This window comes from Notechis scutatus, chromosome 1, assembly GCF_049901735.1.
Source record: "Notechis scutatus isolate UNSWTSFEM ecotype Mainland chromosome 1, rNotScu1.2, whole genome shotgun sequence".
In the NCBI taxonomy this organism is placed as follows: domain Eukaryota; kingdom Metazoa; phylum Chordata; class Lepidosauria; order Squamata; family Elapidae; genus Notechis; species Notechis scutatus.
The window spans coordinates 94,692,584-94,708,024 of NC_142009.1; the positions used below are offsets into that span (position 1 = coordinate 94,692,584).

The window sequence follows — 15,441 nt, forward strand, 5'->3', positions numbered from 1 at the left end:
AGCGATCTTCAGAGCTACTGGGAGCGACTTAACTGGGATGAACTGGTAGAATCCCATCTCTGCATCTACTGTAATGAGGGTGTGCCACACAGCCACTTTTCTAAGAGTACTGGTTGAAGACAGGGCAATACTATGTAAAAAAGCTTCAAAGCCTTATGACAGGCCTAGCACTTAAGCTTGCATTCTTAATGTTATATTCACTTACAAAATTCTACAAAGAAATCAGCAAAGGTTTTATACATGCAGTATATTCTGCATTATTAGATAGCATAGAAAGGATTAAGAAATGTATTTTCTTACCCACTATAATCGAGGATTCACAATGATAGTAGCCATTGGGTTGCTTTTTTTTCAACATTGAGCAAAGATCTAGACGGTTCATAAGTTCATCTCCAAAATAATGATTTTTGAAATTTGCAAACATGCTTGAATCAATTCTCTTCACTCCCTTGTAACATCAAAGAAAAAGCACAGACAGAAGAAGACAAAGTGAACATAATAGAATGAGTATATATAAAATATTTCAAAGAATAACCTAAAGATGTGACTCCTTGGGTAGTACTAGTTTAGATCTCATTAAGTTTTCAAATAAAATTGATTATTTCTTAGTTAAATACTTTATTTAGAAAACTACTAGAGCTGTGGGAATATATTAAGCATTAAATTTCACTACTATAGCTTAAGTAGTAAGATTAGCATCTTCTTAAAGTAGCCTTCTGTCTGACAAAGAAAAAGACAACACTGTAGACTGCAACCCACTATCAACTGTAAATGCAATCTCTGATGTGTATATACCCTGTTCATTAGTATAATTCTTCTGATTGGTAAATTAGCAACTGAGGTTAACACCAGACTTATAGCTGATCTCTGGAAGCTCCAGGCTTTGCTGTTTTATTTCCAGCTGTTCCTGGCAGTTCAGCTCTATCATGCAGACAACGGCAAGAGTGACAAGATGCAGTATGCCTTCACATTGTTTGAACTCTTCCTCTGGACAGTTGTGCAGATAGAGGTAAGCAGGCAGTACAACTTTAGCTCTCTACCTATACTCTACTGCTCTCTTGTGATGAGAAGCTCATGAGGAGTTGAAGATTCAGTGCCAATAGATTTGCACATCAGAATTTCAATCGTCTCTACCCTCTCCACTAAAATAAACAAAAATTGGTGCCCACATTTGGGTTACTTTTTCCTAATTCTTTACCTTTGTATCTTTTTTATGGGTTTCTTTGTTGAATAATGGAAATTAGCTCAACATTTTATTTTCTCTGTAATTTGACTTTTAATAAAAATATGGATAACAAAATAAGTTTTTTGTTCTCTTCTTTTATTGTATCTCTATTTCCCCCTTTTCTCAGTTGTTTTCCTGTGTTTATTTCTGAACAGATGTCCTTTGAGATTTTCCTGCATGGCATTTTGGATATGATTCCAAAAATGTGTTAAGGATTGGAGAAAATTGTAAACTCAGCTCTTGGCCCCAACTATTTAGAATAATCATCTTTCTAGGATCAAGCAGATGCCTTTTGTAACAGCTACACAATTTTGAGAAAAAATGTGACTACTCTAATAAGTTGCAGGCAGGTGTTGCACTCATGTTCCCAAGTACATAACTGAATTTTACATAACTGTATTTTACATAACCGAATCTGAACACAACTTTCACAATTTAAAAAAAAAGTTAATTATGACAATTACTGCCATTTGTGATAGGAAGGGACTTCTGCTATTCTATTATATAAGTGAACAGAACAACCACCAATTGCATAACAGTAAATGTTACGATATCAACCTGACATCTGATACCTAAAGAAAGTATTGATTCAATAATTTGAAATGATTTCCTACTAAGCGATATAACATGTACTTCAAAATATAGGCATATCATATATATAAATTTTAAAATATAATATTTAAAATAAAATAGGCAGAAAAAGACTTATAATCAGCTTTAAATTTAGTTCTCTCAAGGCACAATGACCAGACTCAAAGTATCATATTTGGGGACATTACCTAGTTCTTTAGAAAAGTCTATTAAGTTGCTAAATGTGGTGGGAGAGAGAAGAAGAGGACAAGATGCATGAACTCAATTATAACAGCAATGGGTGCAATTTTTTGAAGAACCAAAAGATCAGGTTAGGGGCATCTATCTATATGGCTTCTAAGAATCAAAAGAGACTGAATAGCACATAATAATTATCATATTTTTCCTTAAAGTTATCTATAAACAAGTGTTATAGTTTTTCTTCTAGTAATGATTTATTTTGAACAATTTTTTTTTGCACAAAAAACAAGCAACACTCAGAAAAATAAGGGGACATATGAGATTTAGTACTAACCACTATAGTATATGCTAGATAGCTCTGTTTCGGTTAATGCCTGAAATGCGGCTGACATCTAGTGGTGCATCATGTGTGCTGCATATGAGCTGCTTCTTGATTTCTCATCCCTAGCTCCTTTTAGTTCCATAGGAAGTATTTTTAAATCAATAACTATGGACAGAGCCTATTTAACCACCCACTCTGCCACTACAATACACTGTAATAGAATAATATGATATTTGCATTCCATCAGCTACCAAGGGATTTAAACGAATGAGAAACAGGAGACAAACTAACCCTTTTAATGAGGGGTCCTTGGTGCTCCCTGAGCTTGGTTGTTTTCTTGCAGTCATTTCATTACCCAAACTAGGTAACATCATCAGTGCACTGAAATGAGTGCAAGAAAACAACCGAGCACAGAGCTTACCAAGGATCCCTCATTTTAACCCTGAATTACAAATATTCTCCTTTAATCTACATTTTAACAAGGTAACTTCCAAAACTAATCTCATCTTCCTCTAATATATTCAACCTTCCTTATCTTATGTCCAGGATATCTATATAAGGGACTAGTTTCCCACCCTACTTTTGTTATCCCTTTGTTAAACTCAGAAATGTTTCTGTGAAAAAGGAAGGCCTTGTGCAAATGCCTCACTCCAAGTAAGTTCCCAAGTTAATTCAAAAACTAATTTTCATTCATTCAGGGGAACAGAAACATGTAAGTTAGTTCTCTCCCCTCAAGATTCTGGCAAAGAAGCAATCTGAAAAGAATTTTATTTTGATGTCATGGCATGCTAAATGGCTCCCCTGAGTCGTGTTCGTCTCTTCACCCATCTCAAAGCGTTTTTTTCTGCTAGGTGACAACCCTTCCCCCACCTTTGTTTTGACAATGACAGAAAAGAGCCTGCAGAACAAACACTGAGTGGGGGAGGGGACCCTCTCTGGAATGCTGAAAGTGAGAGAAAGCAGCCATTGTGAGAGGATTTATTTAGGGAAGAGAAATTATTTAGGAAGGATCTGAAGGGTGGGTGTGTGTGTGTGTGTGTGTGTGTGTGTGTGTGTGTATGCGCCTGCATGCACATGTGCACAATTGTGCCGTTCCCCATTGCTCATGTGCCTTGGGGAATGGCGAGCTGGCCTTTTTGGATTGGCAGCAGTGGGGTTAGGGCTGAAGTCAAGGCCTAGGCCTCCATTTCAGGCCTAGCCTCGGGGTTGCTATCAAGTGCCACTGTTCCGGGGGAACAGTGTAGCCAACGGGGGAAGAGATGGGGGGGAATGTAAAGAATTTATCTTTTGGTCAGGCATGGTGGTAGTGTGACACATCAACTGAGTCAAGTTAGGCAATTTAAAATTTTTCACAAATCAAGCCTAAAAGGTTTGCCATTGCTGTCCTAGAAGCTCTGTCAAAGGCAAGTTCAGTTTCTTTAAGACCAATGTAGCCATCTTGGAATAAAAGGATCACAAGACTTCAGTGGATGATTAAAGGTGATGGAAAAATGTGTTACTTCTATGAGAAAAGAATGCAAAAGAGACAAATTCAGAAAATAAATGTTATGTAAAATAGGCTTTGATGGGAAAGTATTAGCAAGATATTTTTGCAACTGTATTGCAACAGCATGCATAGGAAATATGCTAGTCTATGTATCCGTGTGGATACCTGTCTATAAAATAAGGCTATGCCTCAATCAGAAATTATCCAGAAGAGATGCAGTACATTGAACACATAAGAATGCAAGCATGGCTTCTTAGCAAAGGGGTTTTCATCTTTTCCAAATAATTTTCAAAGCATGCACTAGACTAAAATATAGTACATGTATATAAATCTAAGAAGAAAAAATAATATGGATTTAGGAAATACTGATCAAGCGAGGTTACACCACTGGAATAATTAGAAAATACTGTAAATGGACGTCCATTTTAGAAAGGTACAGTCAGGAACACTTGTACAAAACTTCTTAATTCTTACAAGGGATAAAGTGAGATGCAGAATTAGAAGTGTTCTGCATGAGAAATATCTACTTACAATATAAAAAAGTGGCTTGTAGATAGATGAAACTTAGATTAACATTGTCATGGTATCTCTATTAGCAGGATACTTATGAGGGAACCCATTCATGCAGAATCTGGGTACTTTAGGCTTGGGATCAGGAATGCATTGGGGATTTTGTTACTGTACTAATCATCCTGATGCTGAAGGAAATTCCTATCAAGTTTATTTTAGATGTCATTTTCAAGTTTTAGAAGCATCTGGGCTTATTATGCTGGGTGACTTCAATATCCACTTTGGAGCTGGTTTGTTTGGGGTGGTTTAGAAATATACAGCACAAAACAGGGCAGTATAACAGGGTCAATATAATATAGCTTCCATGATTGATTTGATTTTTTTGTTCTAATCAGGAGGCTGTTCTGACAATGGAGAAGTCTGAGGTCTTCCCTGGAGTTATGGACAGACTGCTATCTGGTTAATGTTGGATGAATGGCTATACATCATCTTTGTGGGGACCCTGAATCCATTAGGATGATTTACCCCAAAAAAACTATTGGACAGGTGACTTGAGATGGTATTATTTTTTTACTATATGCCCCTCTGATCTTTGTTTATTACTTCTACCTATGACGTTACTAGAGATTTATTCAATTCTGTAAATTTCTGAATAAATAAATATACTATGAATAAACATACTGCATTCTTTAAAGGAGTCAGTTATTAAATATCTTAAGCACATTGGATTCCTTAGAGATATCTCTCAGGGAGATATTGATTGCTCTAGACTACCTCCAATCTTTTTCAATATTTACATGAAATGTCTGATGGGGCATCATCAAGAGATACAGAATTGGGTGCTCTCAGTCTGATGATGACACCCAAATCTATTTCGGTATGATAACCTCAGGTTCCCTTATATGTCTGACAGCTTGCAGTCAATAATAAATTGTATGAAACCAAAATGCAGACAAAATGGAAATGCTTACTGTGACTGGCATAATGGAGCAGCATCTATTATGTGAATTTTTTCACATATTTAATTCTGTATACAAAAGCTATAATATAATACCAACCATGCAGAAGAATAGCTGTTTGTTAGCTAAAATTTAATCTGGTTCATATGTTGCTGTCCAGAATTTATATTTCTGTATATTTACATACACATTTGGTCCTGTATATTTATTGTGCACAATATTTCTATTTAGACTTTTTACTTCAAAGATTCCAAATATCAGTATTCTCACTTTAAAAATACTTCTAAGAAGCATATGTTCTAAGAAGCATAGTCTTGATTCCAAAATGCAAAAAAAAAAAAAAAAAATTATTCATTCCTTATTAACAATATTACAACAATGTTGAAACCTTTCTTTTAAAAATGTATATAGAAAGATTATGGACCTGGTGTATGAATGTTATATTTTAATTTAAAACTGGATTCAGGGAATAAATTAATGTTAAGGGTGGATGGGGCCCTCAGAATGTACAGGTGTATGAGTTAATTATCTTGTATTAATTAGATTTTGTCCTGGTCCATCCACTATTTTACCCTGGGCCCCTTTACTCTTTGATATATGGCTTATACTTTAAAAAGATTATATAATCATTGTTTTGCACACATGTTCCATAAAGGATGAGCCACTAATTCAATATTGTGTATCCAACTACACAGGTGCTTGAACTTCTTTGAAGTCAAGGAAAATGAGTACTGCTGCTACTTTTTCCAACCAGTGCCAGTTCCAACCTCAGCATGTCACTGAAGAAGGTGATGGGCTATCTGAAATCTACCTGTGTGTTTTATGGTATGGAGGTGAGCTGGGAATTGTTTACTATGACACTGGAGACTGCTCAGTATATTTCATGTCTGACTCACCTGACAACGAAGACCTCAAACTGCTTCAGAGAGTGGTAGATGAGGTTTCTCCCAAATGTATATTGAGTAGTGCCAAACAAGATTCTAACATTGCCAAATTTCTGACCAAGATAGATACCACTGAAGGAGAAAAGCCAGAAGGAGGAAAACTAGAGGTTGTCCTCTATCCAAATATGGATTTTGGTTTGGAAGTGAGCAAACAAAGGATTCTATCTAGGCAATTCCCTTTTGTCCCTTCTCACATGACAGCAACTGAGAAAATTCTTTATTTGTCCTCTATTTTACCTTTTGAGAGCCCTCTTGTGCTAAGAGCATTAGGAGGTCTGCTAAAATTCCTTGACAGGAGAAGGCCTGGAGTTGAACTAGAAGATAGTCATGTTGTTGTCCCAATCTTAGCCTTTAAAAAGTTTGTATTGACAGATACTGTAAATGTGGATCAAGACACTTACTGTGTACTGCAGATTTTTAAAAGTGAAGTACATCCTTCTGTGTATAAGCAGGCCACTGGGAAGAAAGAAGGCCTGAGCTTATATGGAATTCTGAACCACTGTAGGTGCAAGTGGGGAGAGAAACTGATGAGACTGTGGCTCATGAGGCCCACCAGCAACTTTACAGAGCTTAATAAGCGACTGGATGTTATCCAATTCTTTTTGTTAGCTCAGAACCATGAAACAATTCTGACCTTACAGGAATGTCTCAAAAATATAAAAAACGTACCTCTGATTCTTAAGAGGATGGCTCTTTCTAACACAAAGGTAAGCGACTGGCAGGCACTTTATAAAACTGTTTACAGTGCTGTGTGCCTAAGAGATAAATGTCGCTCTCTCCCAAGTACCATTGAGCTTTTCCGGACAATTTCTCATGTTTTCACTGATGATCTACACTATATAGCCAGCCTAATTAGCAAAGTGGTAGATTTTGAAAGCAGCATCTCAGAAAACCACTTCATTGTCAGACCAAATGTGGACCCCATAATTGATGAGAAGAAACGAAAACTAGTGGGGCTTTCAGACTTTCTCACAGAGGTAGCTCGCAAAGAACTAGACGACCTGGATAGTAGGATCCCATCTTGCAGTGTTATTTATATTCCTTTGATAGGGTTCTTACTCTCTATTCCACGGCTGCCCACAATGGTGGGCAAGACTGACTTTGAGATTGAAGGTCTAGATTTTATGTTCTTATCAGAAGAAAAGCTGCATTACCGCAGTGCCAGGACCAAAGAACTGGATAGTTTGCTTGGTGACCTTCACTGTGAAATACGAGATCAGGAAACATTAATCATGTACCAGCTACAGTCTAAGATCCTGGAAAAATCTGCAGTACTTAGTGATGTGATTGAATATACAGCACATTTAGATGTGCTATTATCCATGGCAGTCATGGCTCGAGAGAATGGATATACCAGACCCAGCTTCTCTCATGCTCATATTATTCACATAAAAGATGGAAGGCACCCTCTGATAGAGTTATGCGCAAAAACTTTTGTGCCTAATTCAGTGGACAGCAGTGAAACATATGGACGGATTAAGCTCCTTACGGGGCCTAATTCATCTGGTAAAAGTGTGTACCTAAAACAAGTAGGTCTTATTACATTTATGGCTCTAATTGGCAGTTATGTCCCTGCTACCGAAGCTGAAATAGGACCTATAGATGGAATTTATACAAGGATCCACAGCAGAGAATCAGTATCTCTTGGACTCTCCACTTTCATGATTGATCTTAACCAGATAGCCAAAGCAGTGAATAATGCCACTGAAAACTCTTTGGTGTTAATTGACGAGTTTGGCAAAGGCACAAATACTATGGATGGCCTCTCTCTTTTGGCTGCTGTTCTAAGGCACTGGATTGCACAAGTGAGCCAGTGCCCATACATTTTTGTTGCTACTAACTTCCATAGCTTGATGCACCTGAAGCTCTTGCCCCATACTCCTCTTATGCAATATCTGACCATGGATACACATCAAGATGGAGACGAGCTTGTATTTTTCTATCAGATTAAAGAAGGCATGTCCACTGTCAGCCATGCAGCCAATATTGCAGCTTTGGCTGGCATGCCTTCCAAAATCATTGATAGAGGAGTCGAAGTATCAGAACTGTTTCGCAATGGAAAACCTATCCAACGTACTGACCATCCCTCAAAAGAGAAACAGATGCAAAATTGCAAATCTCTGGTGGATAAATTCCTCTCCCTAGATCTTGATAATTCCCAAGTGGATATAAAGGAGTTTATGATTCAGGAGGTGCTACCTTCTTCAGCTTCCATATTGTAACCTATTAACCTAGAGTGATTTGAATAGAGACCATATAAGTAATTGTAATACAAATAATATATGACTGAACTATAACGTTTAGTGTATACTGAATTGTTACAAAGTAGGAAATACATCAGAAAGAAATGCCATTTATTGATTCAGACAAAAAGCCTGAAAAATTCATAATCCACCAAACTGAGTTTTACCCATCAGGCCTTTATTATGTTTTACCCGATGCTTGTCACCCCAACCAGCATATTCCATTCTGTCATATATGGGAGATGACAAAACTATGATCCTGATCCTGCAAACCATCATACTGCTATTGTTATATTTGATGAATTATTAATGTGTATTAGTGAATAAATTATAACTGAAATGAAATTTAGAAGATTATTTATAGATTCCCTGGTTTTTTTGTAAACATATTTGTCAATAACATGATATTTGGACAAGTGGATTATGTTCAGGTTTACTTAACTTCTTTTTCACCGATAAATTATTTCAAAATTTGTGTGATGTTCATAACACAAAAATAGTCCAGAAAATATACAATACAAAAACATTTAAAAGCAAAGAAACTGGTATTAATATTCCTTTTTAAATAGTAGATTTTTCTTTGCTTTGGTGTATTTGTTAAATGTTTTTGTATGCTGGTATTCTAAAAAATAAAATCTACAATGCTTCATGTTGGTATTATTTTCAAATGTCCCAGTTTCTTTAGCTTTACAACAGAACTCTTTAATTCAGAACATTCAGGTATTTTGCATAAGGAAAAAATACCTCTATTACTGGTTACTGAAATACAGTTATAATATATGAGAAATTAAATTAGTTCAGGCACAACATAGATGGCAGTATATGATCAAGACTAGATTATATTTCTCTTTCTCTCTTTAGAGATATATATATCTCTCTCTCTCTCTCTCTCTCTCTCTCTCTCCCTCCCTCCCTCCCTCCCTCCCTCTCCTTTTGCATCCATAGTACAAACCTATGGCTTCCATATACATTTAAACCCGTACTATTCTTAAATCATTCATTAAGGCTGACATTAGATCAAAAGTGACATACTACTCCTGTTTAAATAAACTCATACATCATACATTGTTAAAATTACTAAACTAGTTTCATTATTTATTTTGAACACTTGCTAGTAATGAGACAACTATCATCCTGTAAAATGGAGATCTATTTACTAATAATGTTGTTCTTACTGTATTTTTTCTATGTTCAAATTACTCTAAAATGTTATTTATAATCTTGGAGAAATAATAAATATATTTGTAAAAATACAAATGTTTTAATTCTACTTTCATACTTTTTAAAAATATATTTTTCTGAATTTTATCTGCAAGCTATTACAATGGCTGCACTTAAAAGTTACATTATTTTCATTACTCAAGGGCTTCAGTGCTATGTATATTTACTTTGGAAATAAATGTGAGGCTCACTTCTAAGTGGACAGGTTATACTATCAATATTGTTTGATTTTTAACTCAAATTAAAATTAATTCAAACAGAAACTACATTTATGTAATGATGTGTATATATCATTTTAATGTCTTACAAATCAGGGAAATTCATATATTCTGTTTCTCAGATTCTCCTTTATAAAATATGAGCAATAATGACATCAAGGCAAAGGTCTTACTTTCATTTAATAAAGAAGTACTATATTTATTACACTCCAGAAAAGTGTTTGGCCCCAGTATTTCCTTATAATCTTAAAAAAAACCCTATGACTTGGGAATTACTATTAAAAAGCATGAAAACTGCAGAGGAAAACAGAATTTGTAAAAATGCCCTCTCCCTTAAATTAATCTTTCTTTTCTTTATTTAAGAGAGCTGTATAAACTGAAATTAATAGTTTTGAACATAATTGTTTTTAAATAGTATCAGATTATTTAAATAATTTCAATTATGCTGTTGGATTAGATTTCAACTGTGAAATAATCTCTGTAGGGCTTCCTGATAACAGACTTAATACTGATTTACCTGTCACTTAGCTACATTTAAATATAAAATTATATAACAATAATTTGTGGACAATGCAAACTGCCCCTCAGCCCTATTGTGATTACTTTACCTGCTTTTGTAGTTTTGGGGATTTTGACAACTTCATGAAGGTCAAGTGAGGCTTTAAAACTTTGTCATCTATGATGATACCTTTTTCTTGAAACATCTTCTTCACAATTTCTAGGTTTAAAAAAATAGAAGTACTTAGAGGTAAATCAGAGAATGAGAAATATCTGTTTCATGAAAAAGAAGAATCCACTGAAAAGAGAGAACACTTTATTTCTAAATTTGCTACAACTAAACCATATAATTTTACACATGTAACATTAATTGCATATAATTATGGTGCATATTATTTATTGGAGAAAGCAGAAATCCTACTCCAACATGGCTGTATAATGATACACAAGGATTGCCTTATTCTGAGACCACTCTCACACTTAATTTTACTATTACTGGGATGTGTGAAAGCAAACTGTCAGCTCAAATTTGCTTCAAACATGTTAATGCTAAATCACATTGTGCATTAAACTTACATGTATTTGGCAAGTCAGTAGTAAAGCAAACACTATTGTGACTTTTACAAAAGACAGAACTATTTTTAGTCTACTGCAATGTATTTTTTTTAAATCTTAAAACAGATGTCAAGAGTTTAAACATTTTTTTTATCATAATAATGTTTAAAATAAGGAGGGAATTGCAGAAGCATAGAGTTGGAAAGTCCACTGAATCCACATCCTGCTCAGTGCAGGAATCTAAATCTAAGTATTGTTAACATATGACTGTCTTTCCTCCACTTGAAGACATTAAAGGGGATCAACTACCTTCAAGGTGCTCTTGGTGGTTTTTCCCCCCTATTGAAATGGATTCTGCCTTCCTGCTACTTAAATCTATTATTCTGAATCTTGCACTCTAAAGAGAACAGGGATTGCTCTTCTATATATCTTTTCAGGTCATTGAAGAACACTATCAGTCCTCTTTTGTCAAGGCCGTTTCTCCAGTGTTTCTTCACAGGAGTTCGTTTCTAGCTCCATGATCGTTATTTTCTGAATCTTTTCAGTTTTCCTCAATCTGTCTTGAAATACGTGTCCAGAACTCAACACAACAGTCAAGATGGGATTTGACCAAGTAGAATGGTTACTACTTACTTATCATGTAGAAATTATACTTTTACTGATGTGGTATAAAAAGTGTGTTTGTCATCTTTCAATACATCCGTTGATTTATATTTAGTTCACAATAACTTACTGCTGTAATATCTTTTTCAAAAGTACTATTACCAATTTAAGTATTCTATAGCTGTACCTTTGATTTTTATTACTGAAGAACTTTGCACTTGTCACTTTCAATTTTCACTTTGTATGTTTGATTTGAATTCCATTTCTGTCTTCTGGTATATTAGCTATCACATCCAATTTTCTATCATCTGCAAACTGATAAGCATTCTTCCACCACTGCACCCAAATCATTAATTAAAAACACTGAAAAATAGAAGACTGAACCAAACAGCATTTGGTCTCCAATTTGATGAGAAACCACTGACAAGAACCTGATGAGTTATGATTTTCAAGCCAATTATAAATCCACTTAATGATCATGCATCCAGCCCATACCTAATAGCTTTATAATCAATATGTTATGGAGTCCTTTGTCAAATGCTTTCCTACAGTTAAGGTATAGTTTTTCTACAGTAATCCCATAATCTATGAAGGAAGTTACTGCAGCAGAACTATTTTTATGACATAATGACATAAAATTAGTCTGGCCAAATTAGTTCCTGCCAAATGTGTGCTGATATCCAGCAATTGTAAATTGCTTTCAAGATATTTACAGATCAATCTTTTTAAAGCCGCTACAGAATTTCCACAGGTATTGCTATGATGTTAATTGCTAGTTTCTTGAATTTGCCCCCAATTTTTGAAGATAGGAATATTTGCCCTCCTTCATTCATGAGGCACTTCAGATTTCCAGAGTGCCTCAAAATCTAATACACAAGATTTTATCAAGACTATTAGCATAATTCCTTCAATACTCTTAAAATGCAATTAATCTGGTCCTAGATACTGAAATAGTTTTTCCTTAATATGGTTCTTTCAGTTCATTCATCCTATCCTTCACATTTTGCTGTGGAACACATTGTTGAAAAAAACTAGACCAAAATAGGAGCTAAGTAACTGCATTTTTTTTAACCTTCTTCACTGAGCAGCTGGTATACAAGTTTTTAATTCTTCTTTGTAATATAAGATAGTCATAGATCAGAAAACTGTTCTCTTTGAATTTTTAAAACAGGCCACAGTTATCTGATCAAAGGTTTATATTAAACTTTAAATGTTAATGTCAATAGTTTATTGGAAATTTTCAGTATCTCCTTCTGACATTCATTTCCCATTTTAATTTCCTTTGCTTTATTTTCATGCAAAGATATTCACATTTGTTAACACGGCTAGATTCAGATTTCATGCCTCAGTAACCTTTCAGACATGTCCTCCGATTTTCCCTTTGAACTAGAAAGTTCAGTAGGCCTGTTCAGAGATTCTACGTAAGTTGGGAATGCCCAGAACTGAGTTCTATCTATTCTATCTCTGTCTTCATGAGCCCATTTCTTCATTCAGCTAAATATTTACTTATAGGCCTATTTAACATCAATAGTAATAGCACATAGCTCTTCATAGCCCTCTCTAAGTGGTTTACAGAATCAGCATATTGCCCCCAACAATTTGGTCCTCATTTTACCGATCTTGGAAGGATGAATGGCTGAGTTGACTTTGAGCTGGTGAGGATGAAACTGCTTGCAGTTGGCAGAATTAGCTTGCAATAACGACTGAGCCACCACAGATAAGAGGGAAAACTATTTTTGTCCCTGTTGTTAATTTTTAAACATTTCTAGAATCAGAAATGTAAACCTGCAACAGACCATCAGTCCGGTTTAGTTCATCGGTCTAGTCCTGTTTTAGTTCCACAACTGAGACCAGCAACCTGGTCCTTAAGGAAATGATCTCTGGGTGAACCGCAATTCTATTTATAATCTTACTTTGGTTTTCCTTTGCTTTACAGACCTGTGAAGGTTGTAAATGTGACCATTAGTTGCAAAGTTACATTTTCATCTTTGTTGTAACTGCAAACAGTTGCTAGATGAGGCGGTTGCTAAATGAAGAATAGTAGAATAGAATGGAAGGGACCTTGGAGGTCTTCTAATCCAGCTCCCTGCTCAAGCAGGAGAACCTGTATCTCAGACAAGTGAGTGAAAAAACCTCCAGTGATGGACCGCCCACGATTTCTGGAGGCAAGCTGTTCCACTGGTTCACTGTTCTTGCTGTTAGGAAGTTTCTCCTTAATTCCAGGTTGCTTCTCTTTGATTAGTTTCTAACCATTATTTCTTGTCCTGCCTCTGGTATTTTGGTGAATAATCTGACCCCTTCTTCTTTGTGGCAGCCCCTCAAATACTGGAATAGTGCTATCATGTCACCCCAATTCTTCTTTTCTTCATACTAGCCAGACCCAAAACCTGCAACCATTCTTCGAATAGTTTAGTCTCCAGGCCTTTGATCATCTTAGTTACCCTTCTCTGATCTTTTTCCAAAGCCTCAACATCTTTTTTTTTATTGTGGTGACAAAAATTGGCTGCAGTATTCCAGGTGTGGTCTTACTAGGGTTTTGTAAAGCATGTAATCTTCATGTAATCTGATTCTATGCTTCTGTTTATACAACCCAGGATTGTATTAGCTTTTTTGGATGCTGTTGCACATTGTTGGCTCATATTCAAATGATCATCTACTAAGACTCCAAGGTCCCTCTTACAGTTACTGTTTTTGAGACAGGTCTCACCTAACCTGTACTTAGACATTTTATTTTTCCTGCCTAAATGTAAAGCTTTGCTTTACTCCAGATTAACATTCATTTTGTTGGATAGGGCCCATTGTTCAAGTTTGTCAAGAACTTTTGGGAACTTGAACTAACTGTATTTGTCAAAAAACTTAAGATTTATGTTGAAAGGCAAAATGACACCAGAACTATAATTACTGATTATAGTCCCACAAATATGGCAGAAACGAAGTTTTAGCACTAAATAAAATTTGCTCAAGATTGAAAAAGGAAAATTGCTTACCCAATGAACTTGAAATACTTTACGGTGGAAATTATGTTTAAAATGTTAATAAAACTAGAAAGGGTACAGAAATGACCAGTAAAATAACTGCCTAGAAGTGACAGTGCAGTAATAAAAGATTCTTCTGCAATCAGTACCATCAAAGCATATCCATGTTGAAAAAGGAATTGCTCATTTTTGGTTTTCACACGTCAAACAACCTATATGAAATCAGTACTTTTCAAATGATATTTTAACTGCTTGTTTACTAAAGTAGAAAGCTCATCTAAAACAACTTGTTCAATGCTGATTTCAGTCTTCTGCAAGGATACTTTTGAGTTCATTCAGATCCAACAGATTTGAGTTGTACCTTGTGTAAAAATGCATTGATAATGAAACTGATAGATGGCCGTGCAGTTTTATGCAACATTTTCAAACAAGGAAGCAATGAAACAGGAAAAATAAAATATTGCAGAGAGAAAGAAAGATCGCTTGCGCCCAATTCTACTTCTAGCTCTACCTCTTGCCTGTTTCAATATTACTCATTCTAGGAAAATGTTGCTGTTGGAAGAAAGAAGGATTTCTTACCCACTTAATATAATGATTGATTTGTTTGACTTCTCTGGAAATCTGACAAATTCTACAATGATTATCTCAAGTTAGAAACTTGGCAAAATTTGGGATTTAATTTGGGATTCAAGAGAACTTGGACTACTGAATTTATTCTGACATTGCTATTAACCACATCTACTAACCAAATGGAACATTTTTACTACTTGAATTTTGAACGGCACAAATATTTTGAAATGACATGCATTGTGTCTAATAGTTATATTCAAATAAAGACTTATTGTGTTCCCTAATGCATTCCCCTCCTCCTTTCCTGATTGCTGGGTAATGCTTGTAGTAAATGTAGGCTT

The 15,441-nt window shown here is 35.3% G+C and overlaps 2 protein-coding genes across 3 annotated transcripts in view; one reads left to right on the plus strand and one right to left on the minus strand.

Moving 5' to 3' along the window:
* Nucleotides 1–15,441, minus strand: part of AKAP7 (A-kinase anchoring protein 7) — a 68,454-nt gene that overhangs the window by 23,604 nt on the left and 29,409 nt on the right. For both annotated transcript variants that reach the window (XM_026666105.2, XM_026666104.2), the window contains exons 6-7: nucleotides 10,508–10,617; nucleotides 301–448 (exon numbers count right to left, since the gene is read on the minus strand). In XM_026666105.2, coding sequence (XP_026521890.2) covers nucleotides 301–448; nucleotides 10,508–10,617 — 258 coding nt within the window. The remainder of the gene's footprint in view (nucleotides 1–300; nucleotides 449–10,507; nucleotides 10,618–15,441) is intronic.
* MSH5 (mutS homolog 5) lies at nucleotides 5,998–8,729 on the plus strand. Its single transcript, XM_026666103.2, has one exon. It carries the CDS (start codon nucleotides 5,998–6,000, stop codon nucleotides 8,437–8,439), a length of 2,442 nt encoding a protein of 813 aa, XP_026521888.1. The 3' UTR covers nucleotides 8,440–8,729.

Coding starts and splice junctions, on each gene's coding strand:
- MSH5 (XM_026666103.2), top strand. CDS start 5,998: ATGAGTACTGCTGCTACTTTTTCCAACCAGTGCCAGTTCCAACCTCAG.